Below are 15681 nucleotides of genomic sequence, written 5' to 3' on the forward strand. Positions count from 1 at the left end.
GGCAGCATAGGTGGGGGCAAAGGGTGAACTGTCACAGCCAAGAACAGGCCCTTTCCTTCCGGTCTGTGGATGAGAAGTCAGAGTGTCCATCAGGAGTAGTCAAGTCAGTAGGAGCTTTGGCCTTGGGCAGGTCTGAAGCCCTATGCTGACGCTTCCGTCTAAGGGACGTGACAGTGCTCATATTTATTCTTGTAAGTGTCTTGTGACTATCAGCAAGGCAATCTTCACCTGTGGCGTTTTCATGGCAGAAGTGTTCCCTGTGGAAAGAACAAAGAGTTTCTACGGAACCTTAGAGCGTTCAGTCAGCTTTTCTGCAAATGTCTCATTACATCAACGCGAAGGACTCTGTCCTTCTAGGGACTCATTAACCAGGGTAGGGACTGGGGACATGCGGCAGCTTCACTTTTGTTCTGTAGTTCTTAAGGTTTCCTCCCTCTGTTTCTGTCATTTCTGAAGGTTGCCCCGAAATACAACTTTCCTGGCCCCTTGAGGTGGTTTGAACGAGACACCCCCTCTAAGTCTCAGGCATCTGAACACTTGGTTCCCAGTGGATGGCTGCTTGGGAAGGATTAGGAGGTGTGGCCTTGGTAGAAGAGCCACGTCACTGAGGGCCAGTTTAAGGTTTCAAAGGCCTTTGTTTGTCATCTCAATGCACTGTGCACATGCCTCCTACTTGCGGTTTTGAGACGTGAGACCTCGGCTCTCTTTGCCACCAGGATTTTGCTCCACTATCCTGGATTCTCATCCATCAAAACTTGAAGCCCAATGAAATACTTTCTTTTCTAAGTTACCTTGGGCATGGTGTTTTGCTCCTGTGAAAAGCAACGAACAAAACTCTTGCTTTTCTTCTCGCCGATAAGAAGTTTCAGCAGGTGTGTGTGTGGTGCCCGCTCCCTGAGCAGAGTCACCCACCAGGTAACCACAGCCCAGCTTACAAAGGCGGCTCTGACTTTGCTCCCTCACTTCCGTCCAGTGGCGGCCACCGAGAGCCCTCCTTGGTAGGGTGACTTATCCTAGAGGAAGGCCAGCTAATGTCTGCAAAAGCGACCTTCCACTGACCCATGCCACAGCCTTGAATCAGGATTTGAGCCCAGAGCCTGATTTGGGTACATGCCAGCTGTGTGACTGTGAGCAAGCCGAGGAATGTCTCTGAGCTTCAGCACTAATTACCTTCTAGGCCTCTCTCTGTAGGATTGTGAGCTTACCACACAGTCCCAATTATCATCAATAGTGCAAATTTCTGCGGCTTATTTTTCATGTTTGTTTTATTTTCTCTGCGATTTGGACCCCTGATGTGTTTTATTTTGAAGATAGGGTATATATGCATAGAGAGGAAACAGGTTATATCCAATCCCAAATGATATAATATAGCATGTGATCATATATATATATATATATATTTAAGTGATAACATGTACATTGTGTTAACTTAGCAGCTTGTAATGAGTTAACACACAGACCCGTGGGATCAAATTAAAGCAGTTTATACTTTATTTCACTTTAAAACTAAGGACATGTGTTCTCCCCCTACCAAAAAAAATTCTAAAAATATTTAAGTATTAAACCTGGAAAAGAGAGGCTGGGCTTCTGCTCTCCTATGCCCTACTCTCTTCATTCACAGGCTTGTGAGAGACCAGCGTGGTGGTAAGCTGTGTCCCTGGTCCCCTTCCGCAAAGGACCAACCCACTGACACTTGGGATCTGTGAGAGAGAGAGAGAGAGAGAGAGAGAGAGAGAGAGAGAGAGAGAGAGAGAGAGAGAGAAGAAGAAGAAGGAGGAGGAGGAGGAGGAGGAGGAGGAGGAGGAGGAGGAGGAGGAGGAGGAAGAGGAGGAGGAGGAGAGGAGAGGAGAGAGAGAGAAGAGAGAGGGAGAGAGAGAGAGAGAGAGAGAGAGAGAGAGAGAGAGAGAGAGAGGAGAGGAGAGGAGAGGAGAGGAGAGGAGAGGAGAGGAGAGGAGAGGAGAGGAGAGAGGGGGGGTGTCAGCAAAAGAGAACTGCTGTACTTTTGTTTCTGTTCTGAGTTTGGGTTGGGGATGCTTAGGGCTTTTTAATCAAGTCACACTTTCCCCTTCCCCCGGGTGTCACTCTAAGTATGACCCGGGTGCAACGCTTGGGATGTTTGCTCTTGATGCCCTCTGCTTGAGCAGAGGAGATTTTGCCCAGGAGATTTTCAGGTGGAAGTTTAGCCCAGGAAACTTGGTAGCTTCATACTCTTTCTGCCTGATTGATGTGTGGATGGTGGTGGGGATCGGGGTGGCAATGGCCAGAACAGAGACTTGCTAACGTAAAACTGGGCATGAAAGGGTTGTGGCTTTGCTCCGAGTTGCTGCTTCAAAACTCTAGGGCCCATGTAGACAGGGCTTTTCTCATCCTTCAAGCAAGATCAAGGGCAGCACAGAGTCAACAGGATTTTCTCCCCTGGACTCTTAGGCCCCCTGCTATCATTTACTAAGGCTTCTGCTTCTGTCTTCTCAAGGCTTTCCCCATTTGCATATTGTTGCTATCGGCAACAAAGGCAACCCAGTGCAAACCCTCACCTCTCTCCCCTTCAGAGGCAGCCCTGTGCACCCGTCCCCAGTGCCGACCCTTGTCTTCCCCTCCCTGTTCCCTTCTCAGTCCAACACTACAGCCCCACTGCTGTTCCCTACAGCCTTCGGGATGAACTGAACTCCATGCTCACAGGAACAGAGCCTGACTCATCCCGACACGAACTTTCTCACCCTGGGCCTGTTGCCCTCAGTGACACGAGATCTGACAGGCACCCCGTCTCTTCTCTCCTGTCCCACAGCTGTCCACACCGATCCTCTTTCTCTTTCCTGATCCACTTCCTGCTGGCCCCAGATCCTGCCCTGGAGCCTGTGTCTGAATGCCCCAACACCCAGGGTCTCCCTGATGTGCTTGTGACCACAGTGGCCCATCTTCTGAAGATACTTTGTACAGGAAGGTCAGTTTTCAAATCACACACATGCACACACACACATGCACACACACACACACATGCACACACACATGCACGCACATGCACACACTCACACACATGCACACACACGCACACACACATGCACACACACGCACACACACATGCACACACACACGCACACACGCACACACACGCACACACATGCACACATGCACACACGCACACACACATGCACACACATGCACACACGCGCGCACACACATGCACACACGCACACACACACGCACACAATGCACGCACACATGCACACACGCACACACACATGCACACGCACATGCACACACACACATGCACACACACACATGTGTACACACTCTAGCAACGCAGCACACCAAGGCTCCCGGGCTCCAGCCCACCTGTGTCCACGTTTGTCCTGAGGGCTTCGCTGTGCCCCTGTGCTATGATGAGTTAGACAGCAGCTCCACCTTTGCTGTCCTGCCTCTGACTGTGTGTCTGACTCTCCAGGACTTGTCCTACAAGGACCGGCACTGGCACGAAGGCTGCTTCCATTGCTCCAGATGCGGGAACTCGCTGGTGGACAAGCCCTTCGCCGCCAAGGAGGAGCAGCTGCTGTGCACCGACTGTTACTCCAATGAGTACTCGTCCAAGTGCCAGGAATGCAAGAAGACCATCATGCCAGGTCAGAACACGTGCCTCTCCCACGCGCACATGGCGCAGGAGGGCCTGAGCCAGTCTAGTGGTGTGGGACTCTCGCTTGGCCATAGACACTGGTAGTGGTACTTCAGTGCTGTCCCCTGAACTTCAAGATGTGTTTAGTGACCTAAGATGTGGGGTTGGTAGCACACACCTCTAATCCCAGCACTCAGGAGTCAGGACCGGTAGATCTCTGAGTTTGAGGCCAGCCTCGTCTACAGAGCTAGTTACAGGACAGCTAGGGCTATACAAAGAAACCCTGTCTCAAAAATTGGAAAAAAAATTGCAGGGGTGAGGTGTATCATAAGGAGGTGGGGGATCTCTAAGTAGAAGTTATGTTCAGTCACCCCTTGGTGTCTCCAGACATTGGGTCCAGGCACCAACACACACAGATCCTTAAGCTCCTTATGCAAAACGCCCAGTGCTTACATAGAGCATCTTCCCGTGTATTTAAAATCATTTGCAAGTGCTATATGAACACCGCTATATTGTGCTATGTGGAAAATAATGACAGAGGAAGTCGATATAAGTTCTCTAAGGAGATAATTGTTTTCTTTGGGGATTCTTGATCTGCAGCTGGTTGTCAATAGAGAGAACTGGCCAGTAAGAAGAATGCCGGGCGTTCCCTGGAAATACAGCTCCTCCTCTCCCTTACTTTTCCCACCACATGTGTTTTCTCATTCTGCCCTGCTTGCTGAGTTTGTACTCAGTGATTTCAGCAACTATGACTTGTGCCCTGGGGTGTCAGGACTGGCCAAGAGCTACAGGTTGCTTAGCTGGAGTCTCAGAGTCCCATCATCTGTCTGACTCATGGAGTTATGTCCTGAATAGACAGACAGACATCAAAAAGGACAGAACCTCAACTGGGTTAAGAACTGGACGTAATGATAAGGTGTCTCTTTTTTCACCTGGAAAAGACAGGGTACCTCTCTCTCTCTCCTTTTGGTTTTGTGAAGGAAAAAGGAATCTTTACTTTTAAAAAGTGAGAGAACAGCCCAGGCATTGAGGTACACACCTTTAATCCCAGCATGCCAGAGGGAGAGGCAGGCAGATCTCTGTGAGTTAGGGACCTGTCAGGGTAAGTTCATGAAAATATATGGAGGGCCGGTGTAGCTCAGTGACAGAGTGCTTGCCCAGCACGTGGGTTTGATTACCATCACTGCAAAAATACACACAAACATACATGCACAAATACAGGATTGAAGAAGCAAATCTTAGCAGATACGTGACGTAAAAATGGGCATTAGAACAGCTCAGAGAACCTGGGCTAGGACTCTGATGTCACCCCCATTTTTAAAAAGTTGGTACAGGCATAGTGGTAGGTTCAGGGGCCACCGTGAGGAATAGCCTTTGCATGACCTATTAAAGGCTGTCCAGATTCAAGTTGCCTGGTTCAGCCAATAAAAATACAGGTCTTGGGCTGGAGAGATGGCTCAGAGGTTAAGAGCCTCTTCCATAGGTCCTGAGTTCAATTCCCAGCAACCACATGGTCACTCACAACCATCTATAATATGGATCTGGTGTGCTCTTCTGGTCTGCAGACAGAACATCGTGTACATAATAAATAAATGCACCTTTTTAAAAATTACTTTAAGAGCCAGGTCGCTTTTAGCATGTGTCATACATGGCTGCTGAATAGCTACACAAAGCCAGCAGAGAGCTTCCGTCCCTGGAGTGTCATTAGGAAGTATAAGCCCTTCCTGAAGACTAGGTAGGCGGAAGCACCAGTAAGCAGGTCACTTGGATTCAATGGGGATGGCAAGCTGACTGAGGACAGAGACATCTGTGAGCAGATGGGACTCAGGGAAATGTAACTTTGGGTGCATGGGGATGGTGGACAGATCCTGTGCAGACAGTGGTCCAAGCAAGGCCATCAGGCGCCCTCTAGTGGAGAAACTGTGTATAGACAAGAGAACTCAAATTGTTTACAATTGACTGTTAACAAGGTCCTGAACCTGGTCAGTAGGAAAGCTGAGGCAGGAGGACAGTACATTCCAGGCCAGCCTGGGCCATAGTGCCAGATTCAATGTAAGATAACTAAATAATTTAAAGTGTCAAGACGTCTTCTTTGGAATATTTTAACTATAGGGAGGGTTAGAATCAAGGGGAAGCAGACACATTGAGAAACTTTAGAATCACCAGGTGTATCCACTCTGTGGCCCACAGGCTCTGTGTGTCCCAGAACAGCCACGAATGCCAGCAACGTGTTTGTAGATCACAATATCATATTTTCAGCTGGTGACACATCCCTAAGACCACCGTAATATTAAGTCACCACTAAAGTGTGTGCGAGATTTTAAAAATGTGAATTAACCTTGGGACTCTGAGTTTTGAAGTACACATTGAGAAAGTGTGATTTTAAGTTGAAATTTCTTAATGTGTTAGCTATTTTAGCACTTAAAATATTTCATTATTCATGATACCCATAATTTTAATTTATTTTTGCTACTACTTAAGAATTTGAAGTTTGTTAATCAGAGAACTTTTAAGTATATTAAATTTGAAAGTGAAGTTTAAAGGAAATTCATTTCGCGCCGCTGGTTACTGAGACCAACATAAAGCCATTTTAAAGTATTTTTCTTAAAGAATCACATTCAGTGCCAGGTGTGATGGGGCACACATTTAATCTCCGCCCTCCATCGATAGAGAGAGGCAGGTCTCTGAGTTTGAGGCCAGCCACTTACGTGATGAGTGTCTGTGTAAAAGCAGAAACAAAAGAATCAGATGCAACTGAGACCAAACATTTAAGACCACTCTGGAAAATATAAGCACATATGATGAGGGAGGGGTTGAGAGAAAGCTTAATCCATCCTCCTACCTCTGGCTTCCTAGTGGCTGGAACTGTAGGTATGTACACCTGCCTGTCTCTGGTCAAAGGAGATGTTTAACTCCATTGTGCCAGCGGAAGCGTCAATGATGCATGTAAAAGCAATTGAAGTTGGAGCTGGGGAGATGGCTCAGTCAGAAAGTGCCTGATTCCTGTCACTTTCATAGGGGTGTGTGAGCTGCAAAACCTCCATGTCGGAGTGGCAGGGGAGGTTGGAAAGGGGTTTAAGGAGGGGCTTCTGTAATCGTGTTCACACTGGTCCTCTGCAGTGTTCACACTGATCCTCTACAATGTTCACACTGGTCTTCAACAGTGTTCACACGGATTCTCTGCAGTGTTCACACGGATTCTCTGCAGTGTTCACATGGATTCTCTGCAGTGTTCACACCAGTTCTCTGCAGTGTTCACACTGGTCCTCTGCAGTGTTCACACCAGTCCTCTGCAGTGTTCACACCAGTCCTCTGCAGTGTTCACACCAGTCCTCTGCAGTGTTCACACCAGTTCTCTGCAGTGTTCACACTGGTCCTCTGCAGTGTTCACACCAGTCCTCTGCAGTGTTCACACCAGTCCTCTGCAGTGTTCACACCAGTTCTCTGCAGTGTTCACACTGGTCCTCTGCAGTGTTCACACTGGTCTTCAACAGTGTTCACACGGATTCTCTGCAGTGTTCACACGGATTCTCTGCAGTGTTCACATGGATTCTCTGCGGTGTTCACACCAGTTCTCTGCAGTGTTCACACTGGTCCTCTGCAGTGTTCACACTGGTTCTCTGCAGTGTTCACACTGATCCTCTGCAGTGTTCACACCAGTTCTCTGCAGTGTTCACACCAGTTCTCTGCAGTGTTCACACCAGTCCTCTGCAGTGTTCACACTGATCCTCTGCAGTGTTCACACCAGTCCTCTGCAGTGTTCACACTGATCCTCTGCAGTGTTCACACTGGTCCTCTGGAGTGTTCACACTGGTCCTCTGCAGTGTTCACACCAGTCCTCTGCAGTGTTCACACTGATCCTCTGCAGTGTTCACACCAGTTCTCTGCAGTGTTCACACTGGTCCTCTGCAGTGTTCACACCAGTCCTCTGCAGTGTTCACACCGGTCCTCTGCAGTGTTCACACCAGTTCTCTGCAGTGTTCACACCGGTCCTCTGCAGTGTTCACACGGATTCTCTGCAGTGTTCACACCAGTCCTCTGCAGTGTTCACACGGATTCTCTGCAGTGTTCACACCAGTTCTCTGCAGTGTTCACATGGATTCTCTGCAGTGTTCACACCAGTCCTCTGCAGTGTTCACACCAGTCCTCTGCAGTGTTCACACTGGTCCTCTGCAATGTTCACACTGGTTCTCTGCAGTGTTCACACGAATTCTCTGCAGTGTTCACACGGATTCTCTGCAGTGTTCACACCAGTTCTCTGCAGTGTTCACATGGATTCTCTGCAGTGTTCACACCAGTCCTCTGCAGTGTTCACACTGGTCCTCTGCAGTGTTCACACCGGTCCTCTGCAGTGTTCACACCAGTCCTCTGCAGTGTTCACACTGGTCCTCTGCAGTGTTCACACTGGTCCTCTGCAGTGTTCACACTGGTTCTCTGCAGTGTTCACACTGATCCTCTGCAGTGTTCACACTGGTCTTCAACAGTGTCCACACTGGTCTAACCAGGCAGGCACTTGTTGACCGACACTTTTAGTCTCTCCTACTTGCTTTACATGTGGCAAGCAGGCTTCCTCACACAGTGGGAGTGACAGCAGGACAGTCCTGGGACCATTCTGTGGCCACTCTTACCGCCGGGCAGCTCACAGGAAGAGCACTGCTTGGTCATTGGGATCAAGTGTGTACCCAGGCTCCAATTCCCAGCCACAGTCACCCACTCTCACAGACGTGTAGTGCTCCCCCGTGTGGCAGGGCCATGGTGAGCTCTTCGTGGGGACTTGCATTTTGTTGGAAAGATGCCCTTTATTTGTGGTCTGTCTTTCCCACCTCAGATATGATAACCATTTCTACCAAGGATAATAATCCATTACCACAAGTCCCAGAAGCGGTTAAATCCTGAAAGAAGGACATGCTGGAGATGGAGTGACCGTCCGTTCTCCCTAAATGTTTGCCTTCACTGCTGGGTCAGGAACATAGACAATCTGGCTGTTCAGTGCTGGCGACAAGAACTGTCAGAGAATGTGTCATCATATGCTAAAACATGACACAGAATCTGGAAGATGCCAGCCAGTGTGGGCTAGTCAAACAAGGTGGACAGCTCGTGAGGGACAACACCTAAGGTTGACCTCTGACCTCTACACATATGTGTGGTTCCTGTGTTGGGGGATATCGGGGAGTCCAATTCGAGTTTGTAGTTTCAACTTTAAAATTTAAATCACCCAACAGAATAACCCTATGTCATTGGCAGCCAGGTCCCATGGACGTGTGGAGTACATGATGCTTAAGAGACAATTTAGAGTCACGTTGTGACATTTGGTACAGTGGATGCTCGCGGCCTCCCTGCACGCCAGGGAACACTGCTGCTGGGCTATAGCCACTGCACTCAAGCTCCGGCCCTTCTGTAGGAGAGCGACTAACCAGATACACTTTTGGGTTTTTGTTGTTGTTGTTGGCTTGCTTTGCTTTTGGCAAAGAAGAGATACTGCAGCTTTCTGGGTGACAGACTGACATATGGGAAGTATTTGGAGATGTGTGGGACGAGAAGTGTTACTTCTCCAGAAGAGATAATTAGACCTTTGGTAAGGTAGAGTCTTATTGCTATAACACTTTTTCCGGTTAATACGACTTTTAAATGATGGTGACACGCTGTGACAGGAATGGAAGCCCCCAGCCTGAAAGCACAGCTGGGGAGGAGTGGAGAAGGCAGAGCTAGCTGCATGACAATTCAAGATGGTTAAATTCTAGGCTACGTTAAATTCTAGGCTACGTTAATTAGAAACTTGGGGCCCAAGAGGGGTATGACAGTGGGCATTGAAGCATTGCCCACCAAAGGCTGACCCCTCTCACATCAATCATCAACCTATAGGCCGATCTGATGGGGGCACTGTAGTAATTGAGGTTCCTCTTCCCCAGTGATTCTACCTCATATCAAATTGATAAAAACAGACAAACAAATCCAACGCCCAGCACACGAGTTTATCTTAAAAAAGAAAAGCAAATTAAATCTCTGATGGTCTTCTGGACAAGAGCCCAAGAAAGTCAGTGTGCAGTTCCTCTGGTGGGCAGGGTCCTCTAGACACTTCCCAAGCCTGCAGCCCAGCCACACAGCTGCAGCCCAGCCACACAGCTGCAGCCCAGCCACACAGCTGCAGCCCAGCCACCCTGCTCCAGCCCAGCCACACTGCTCCAGCCCAGCCACACAGCTGCAGCCCAGACACCCTGCTCCAGCCCAACTACACAACTGCAGCCCAGCCACACAGCTACAGCCCAGACACCCTGCTCCAGCCCAGCCACACAGCTGCAGCCCAGCCACCCTGCTCCAGCCCAGCCACACAGCTGCAGCCCAGCCACACAGCTGCAGCCCAGACACACTGCTCCAGCCCAGCCACACAGCTGCAGCCCAGCTACACAGCTCCAGCCCAGCCACACAGCTGCAGCCCAGCCACACAGCTACAGCCCAGACACCCTGCTCCAGCCCAGCCACACAACTGCAGCCCAGCCACCCTGCTCCAGCCCAGCCACACAGCTGCAGCCCAGCCACACAGCTGCAGCCCAGACACCCTGCTCCAGCCCAGCCACACAGCTGCAGCCCAGCCACACAGCTGCAGCCCAGACACCCTGCTCCAGCCCAACTACACAACTGCAGCCCAGCCACACAGCTGCAGCCCAGACACCCTGCTCCAGCCCAGCCACACAGCTGCAGCCCAGCCACACAGCTGCAGCCCAGATACACTGTTCCAGCCCAGCCACACAGCTGCAGCCCAGCCAGCTGCAGCCCAGCCACCCTGCTCCAGCCCAGCCACACAGCTGCAGCCCAGCCACACTGCTCCAGCCCAGCCACAGTCTCTACTTCCTCCTGTTTCTGTTCTCCCACTTTGACTGCTTGTGCTCACCTCTACAGTGGCCCACCACCTTCTGTGTGACTCCTGCTGACTGGTCCCTCCCGTTTGCCCTGCCCTTCATGCCTAGAAGAGCAGTGCTAGGATGCTAGGATCTTTTGTGCCTAGGGCTCGGCAGACAGGTCCTGGGGAAGCAGAGGTACAGAGGAGGGACAAGTGTCATTAGAGAGCCGCCGAGACAGCATCTTGGTGAACTACACCAGCGTGGGTGCAGGACAAGGGAACAAGGAAGCCCATATAGGCAGGGTGGCTCATGAACATTGCGATGAAGGTAGAGGCAGAAGGCACAGAGCCCTTTCGCTGTAGTGAGCACACTATTGTTTATTTCTGAAATTTTCCATTAGATGTTTTCTATTTGACTGAAGTTTGGCCGCAGATAACAGAAACCATGGAAGGTTGAACTATGAGTGTAGAGTAGACCGTTATCATCCCCATGTGGCAACCTTCACCAACACCACCCCGTAAGAATGCTCTAAGCTTGTAGTTATCATCTATGTTATGTAAAGCAGAAAAGCATTCAGTTTCTATTTTCATTTAACATTTCCAACCACTGTATCTAAGATAACTCTCAAATGCCTACTAAGTACCCATCCTGTCCGAGGATCACATGTAAAGCATCGCATCTAACGGCAAACTAGGAACTATCTCCAGCTAGAGGCGAGCCTCTGAGAGCAGGAGGGACTAGCTGTATCATGAAACTCAGCGGTAGCAGGCTCTGGAGGCATATCCCTGGGACTCCCAAGCCAGCCTAACAACATCTGCTGCTTTCTCTTGCCTCCCACCTCAGGTACCCGCAAGATGGAATACAAGGGCAGCAGCTGGCATGAGACCTGCTTCACCTGCCAGCGCTGCCAGCAGCCCATTGGAACCAAGAGCTTCATACCCAAGGAGAACCAGAACTTCTGTGTGCCCTGCTATGAGAAGCAGTACGCCCTGCAGTGTGTGCAGTGCAAAAAGGTGCTGAGCTCCCCCCGGGTCTGCTCCAACTTCTCATTTCCCATCCTTGGCCTGGCTGCCATGCAGGAACATTATTGCATCTCCCTGCTTAGAGGGCATGGCCGTTTTTACCTTGCGTGTTTGTTCTTGTGGGTGTCTGTGCATTGATCTATTGGGTCTGTGATCCGGTCTCTGTTTCAAAGAGATGAGCTCTGAGAAAAATTCATGCCTTCCAGAACATTTCTGAATGTTTATGGCCTGATGGTGGAGGGAAGTGAAACTCCCCGTCTTAACCTCTCTCTGTTCTGCTGATCTTAAATCAACAAGAGCCACAGAAGGGGGCTGCCACTCTCTCGCTCATACAGCTCCATGGGTGGCGACACTTCCAGGGCCTCATTGCCATTAGGACTTCTACCGGCCTGATTAAGTTATGTCTTTCCCCTCCCTCAATTCCCTGCTCACCTGTGCCCTCCCCTCCCCCACTTCCCTGCTTCCCTGTGTCCCCTTCCTCCCCTTACTTCCCTGCTCTACCGGCCCCTGCCATATTGATGGTTGTTCTTTGTTGAACACTCCCGTACTTTAAATTCTTGTTTCTTCTGGGATATCTTTCTGCTGTGTTCCGGCACAAAATAAAGGCAATGCAGATATCAAAGAATATTTACCAGTTTATTGTTAAACTTACTAAACCAAAGTTCCAGCGTAGCACAGGTAGCGAGGAACAAAAAGGGCCGAGCCGCCTCTCCGCGCACACTTTATTGGCCGGGATTTGCCTGAGGCAAACCCCGCCCTCTAAAGGGAGCTGATTTAACCCCTTCATCTCCCCCTTTTGTCTAAATAAGACACAACTAAACCAAATATAACTATAACAATAATAACAAATGATAAATATAACAAACAATATTGGGAGCAAAAGTTTTGCTAAAGAGTAACTACAATTAAATAATCTTCAACTCCATCAAAGATCTGAGAAGGGAGTAAATATTACTTAACAAAAAAGAGATATCCAAAATGTGCAACAAATGACAGAGACAACTGACTGCCTGGGCAATCACCCAAAATCTCATTTGCAATGTTGAGTCAACCAACTTTGGCTAAGGCCTAACATAACTGACATACCATTCTCAAATGCAAGGAACTTTCTTAGGATTATCCTACCCTGTCTTGGCAAGATAAGACAATCCTGTTTATATCTTAGTCAGTAGTTGAGGTATGGGTTTTTCTTAACCCAAAGGCCAGTTCTGCCAGGAAGACAAGCTCCCAGTGGAGTGTCTTTGGTGCTCAACGTTCTCTCGGGAGTAGAGTGGTGTTGCCAGGAGTAAATTGTGTCTCGATGGCACAGAATTCTAGGTTAGATTAAAGGCCATTTTCTACAGCTCTTCAAAGAAGCTGAAGATTATACTATCTATACTGAAAATAATCTCTATGTATCTAAAAGACCTGATTAACCTAAAAATAATATGACAAACATGTAATTCTCAATACCTATCTAATTTGAAAACTAAGGGAATAAACAATTGTGCAATGTATGAAGACAATGATCTTCACTTGTAAACAATGTCATTACTTATCAAATGTAAACAATGTTATTACATAAATAGGACCAGAGGTAGAAATGTACATTGTGATATGATAGATGTATCCATACAATATAAGCATACTCTTATACCAAAATAGAGGTAGGAACACTCACATTCAATATTCAATATATCAATATACAAGAAACAGTACCAACATAATTTTCTAAAAACAGTAAGTCACAAATACCAATCATCCCATCAACCCAGTTAATCCCCCTCTTTTTTTTTTTATATATATATATATATCCCTAATTCCATACAATATCTCCCCATCCCCTCACCCCTAAACCAACCACTAAAAGATGTCCCTAACCCTGTGGGCAAACTCTGTTGGGAGAGGGGACGTCGTCCTCTTAGATTGCTTCTAGCTGACATGGGGGCGACGTTCTTCTTAGGGGCCCCTGTGAAAGCAAACGATGGTAAAATTCCCAAATTAACCTTTGACTTAAGAAAACTATAACTAGTCTCTGTGTGTTTCGAGAAGGTCCGGCCAGAGCGTTGTCAAAAATGTGCATCATATGAAATTGTCTCTTGCAATTGGTACCAAAAAACAGATCCAAAATTAGTGCTTAAAAAAAAAAAAAAATTCATGACGTCATAAAAACCAGATTGAGTTGATGTTGTGGGGCCCCATCTTCATCCTGGAAACTTCAAAAATTACTGTAGGAAAATATGTTGCTTGTTATGGGAAATTTAAACATTAACAACAAGGACTTATACTGACATATAAAGAAAGACACAGATGTGAGGGAAGGCAAAGAAAGTTTATCAAGTATAAAATTATTCTTATTCTGTCCCATTTCATGGCTCCTGACCTGAGACAGAAACTTTGAAATATCTCTTATCAACAGGCTTGGAATTGAAGAAGGACTGAGCCATAGTCCAACTCCAAAACCAGCTCTACACATTTATAAAGAAGTGTTCAATAAAACATATAAATATACATAAATATATATAAAACCAATACTTACGATACGTATAGAATTTTATTGTTGATGTTTAATGGGTCGTATCTATTTTCCATCCATCAGTAATTAAATATTCAGGGTCCCTCAAATTCTTTGGAGATGAATATTTTCCTGTGGAGATAAGAAAAGAACCCTGCCCCCATCCTATTAGTAAACCTTACCATCTGTATGTCGGTCATCCTTGTGAATGAATTGTTATTTATCTTTTCCAAGTGACTTCTCTTCCTCAAACCGAACCTTTATTAATTTTGACGGTATCCATAATTTTTCCTCACCTGTGGAGATAAGAGCAAAACCCCTTCCCCAACGCAGCACATCTCCTGGCTTCCATTGTGAGGTCAGTACATCCTTGAAATAAACTGGTTGATTTAGTTCAGCAGACTTTTCCATTATCCAATGTCTTTCTGCAGCCGTCGTTCCCTTCTCGTTAGCATTGAGAAAATTCAAGGTTAACAAAGCATTATGTAACCTATTTCTAGGGGTGTTTTCCACCCCTTTCTGTTTGTGCAACATATCCTTTATAGTTCGATTTGATCTTTCTATGACTGCTTGACCTGTAGGATTGTATGGTATACCTGTAACATGCTTGATATTGTAATGATCAAAAAACCGTTTCATCTTCCTAGAGACATAAGCAGGACCATTATCTGTCTTTATTTGTGTAGGTATACCCATGATAGCCATGACTTCTAATAAATGAGTGATTACTGAATCAGCTTTTTCTGAACTTAAAGCAGTTGCCCACTGAAAGCCTGAATAAGTGTCGATGGTGTGATGAACATACTTCAATTTGCCAAATTCTGGAAAGTGGAACACATCCATCTGCCAGATTTCATTTCTATGAGTGCCCTTTGGATTAACTCCTGCTGGCAGTGGCGTTTGGTTATAGAAAGAGCAGGTAGGGCATTTCTTCACAATCTCCTTAGCTTGTTGCCATGTAATAGAAAACTCTTTCTTCAAACCTTTGCTATTAACATGATGTTTTTTATGAAATTCAGAGGCTTGAAGCACACTACCAATCAATAATTGATCAATTTCTGCATTACCTTGTGCTAGAGGACCTGGCAGACCCGTATGGGATCGGATGTGTGTTATGTACATAGGGCAAAGCCTGTTCCTGATCAAATCTTGAACCTGGATAAACAATGAGGTTAGTTCTGTATCATCAGGTATAAATTCAGCAGTTTCAATATGTAAAATAACTCTTTCTGCATATTGTGAATCAGTAACTATATTAATAGGTTCTTTAAAATCTCTTAGTACCATAAGAATGGCATATAATTCTGCCTTCTGGACAGAATCATAAGGACTTTGTTCCACCTTACCCAAGTCTTCTGATTTGTAACCTGCCTTCCCTGATTTATTGGCATCAGTATAGAATGTACGGGCTCCAGTTATTGGAGCATCACGGACTATTCGAGGAAGGATCCAAGAAGTTCTCTTTATGAAGTTGAGCCGCTTGCTTTTTGGATAGTTGTTATTAATGTCTCCCAAAAAATTAGCACAAGCTCTTTGCCATGGTTCATTATCTTCCCATAATTTCTTTAGTTCATCAGCAGTGAAAGGCACTATAATTTCTGCTGGGTCTATGCCTGCTAGTTGACGAAGTCTCAGCTTGCCTTTTATAATTAACTCAGAGACTTTTTCCACATAAGTTTTCAGTTTCTTACTTGGTTTATGTGGTAAAAAGATCCATTC

General features: G+C 47.0%; 1 protein-coding gene across 2 annotated transcripts in view; it reads left to right on the forward strand.

Annotated features, from left to right (window-relative positions):
* The window catches only part of Fhl2 (four and a half LIM domains 2), a 177164-nt gene that overhangs the window by 152618 nt on the left and 8865 nt on the right, over positions 1-15681 (forward strand). For both annotated transcript variants that reach the window (XM_075980270.1, XM_075980269.1), the window contains exons 3-4: positions 3443-3617; positions 11290-11459. In XM_075980270.1, coding sequence (XP_075836385.1) covers positions 3443-3617; positions 11290-11459 — 345 coding nt within the window. The remainder of the gene's footprint in view (positions 1-3442; positions 3618-11289; positions 11460-15681) is intronic.

This window comes from Microtus pennsylvanicus, chromosome 7 (genome assembly GCF_037038515.1).
Source record: "Microtus pennsylvanicus isolate mMicPen1 chromosome 7, mMicPen1.hap1, whole genome shotgun sequence".
NCBI classification, from domain to species: domain Eukaryota; kingdom Metazoa; phylum Chordata; class Mammalia; order Rodentia; family Cricetidae; genus Microtus; species Microtus pennsylvanicus.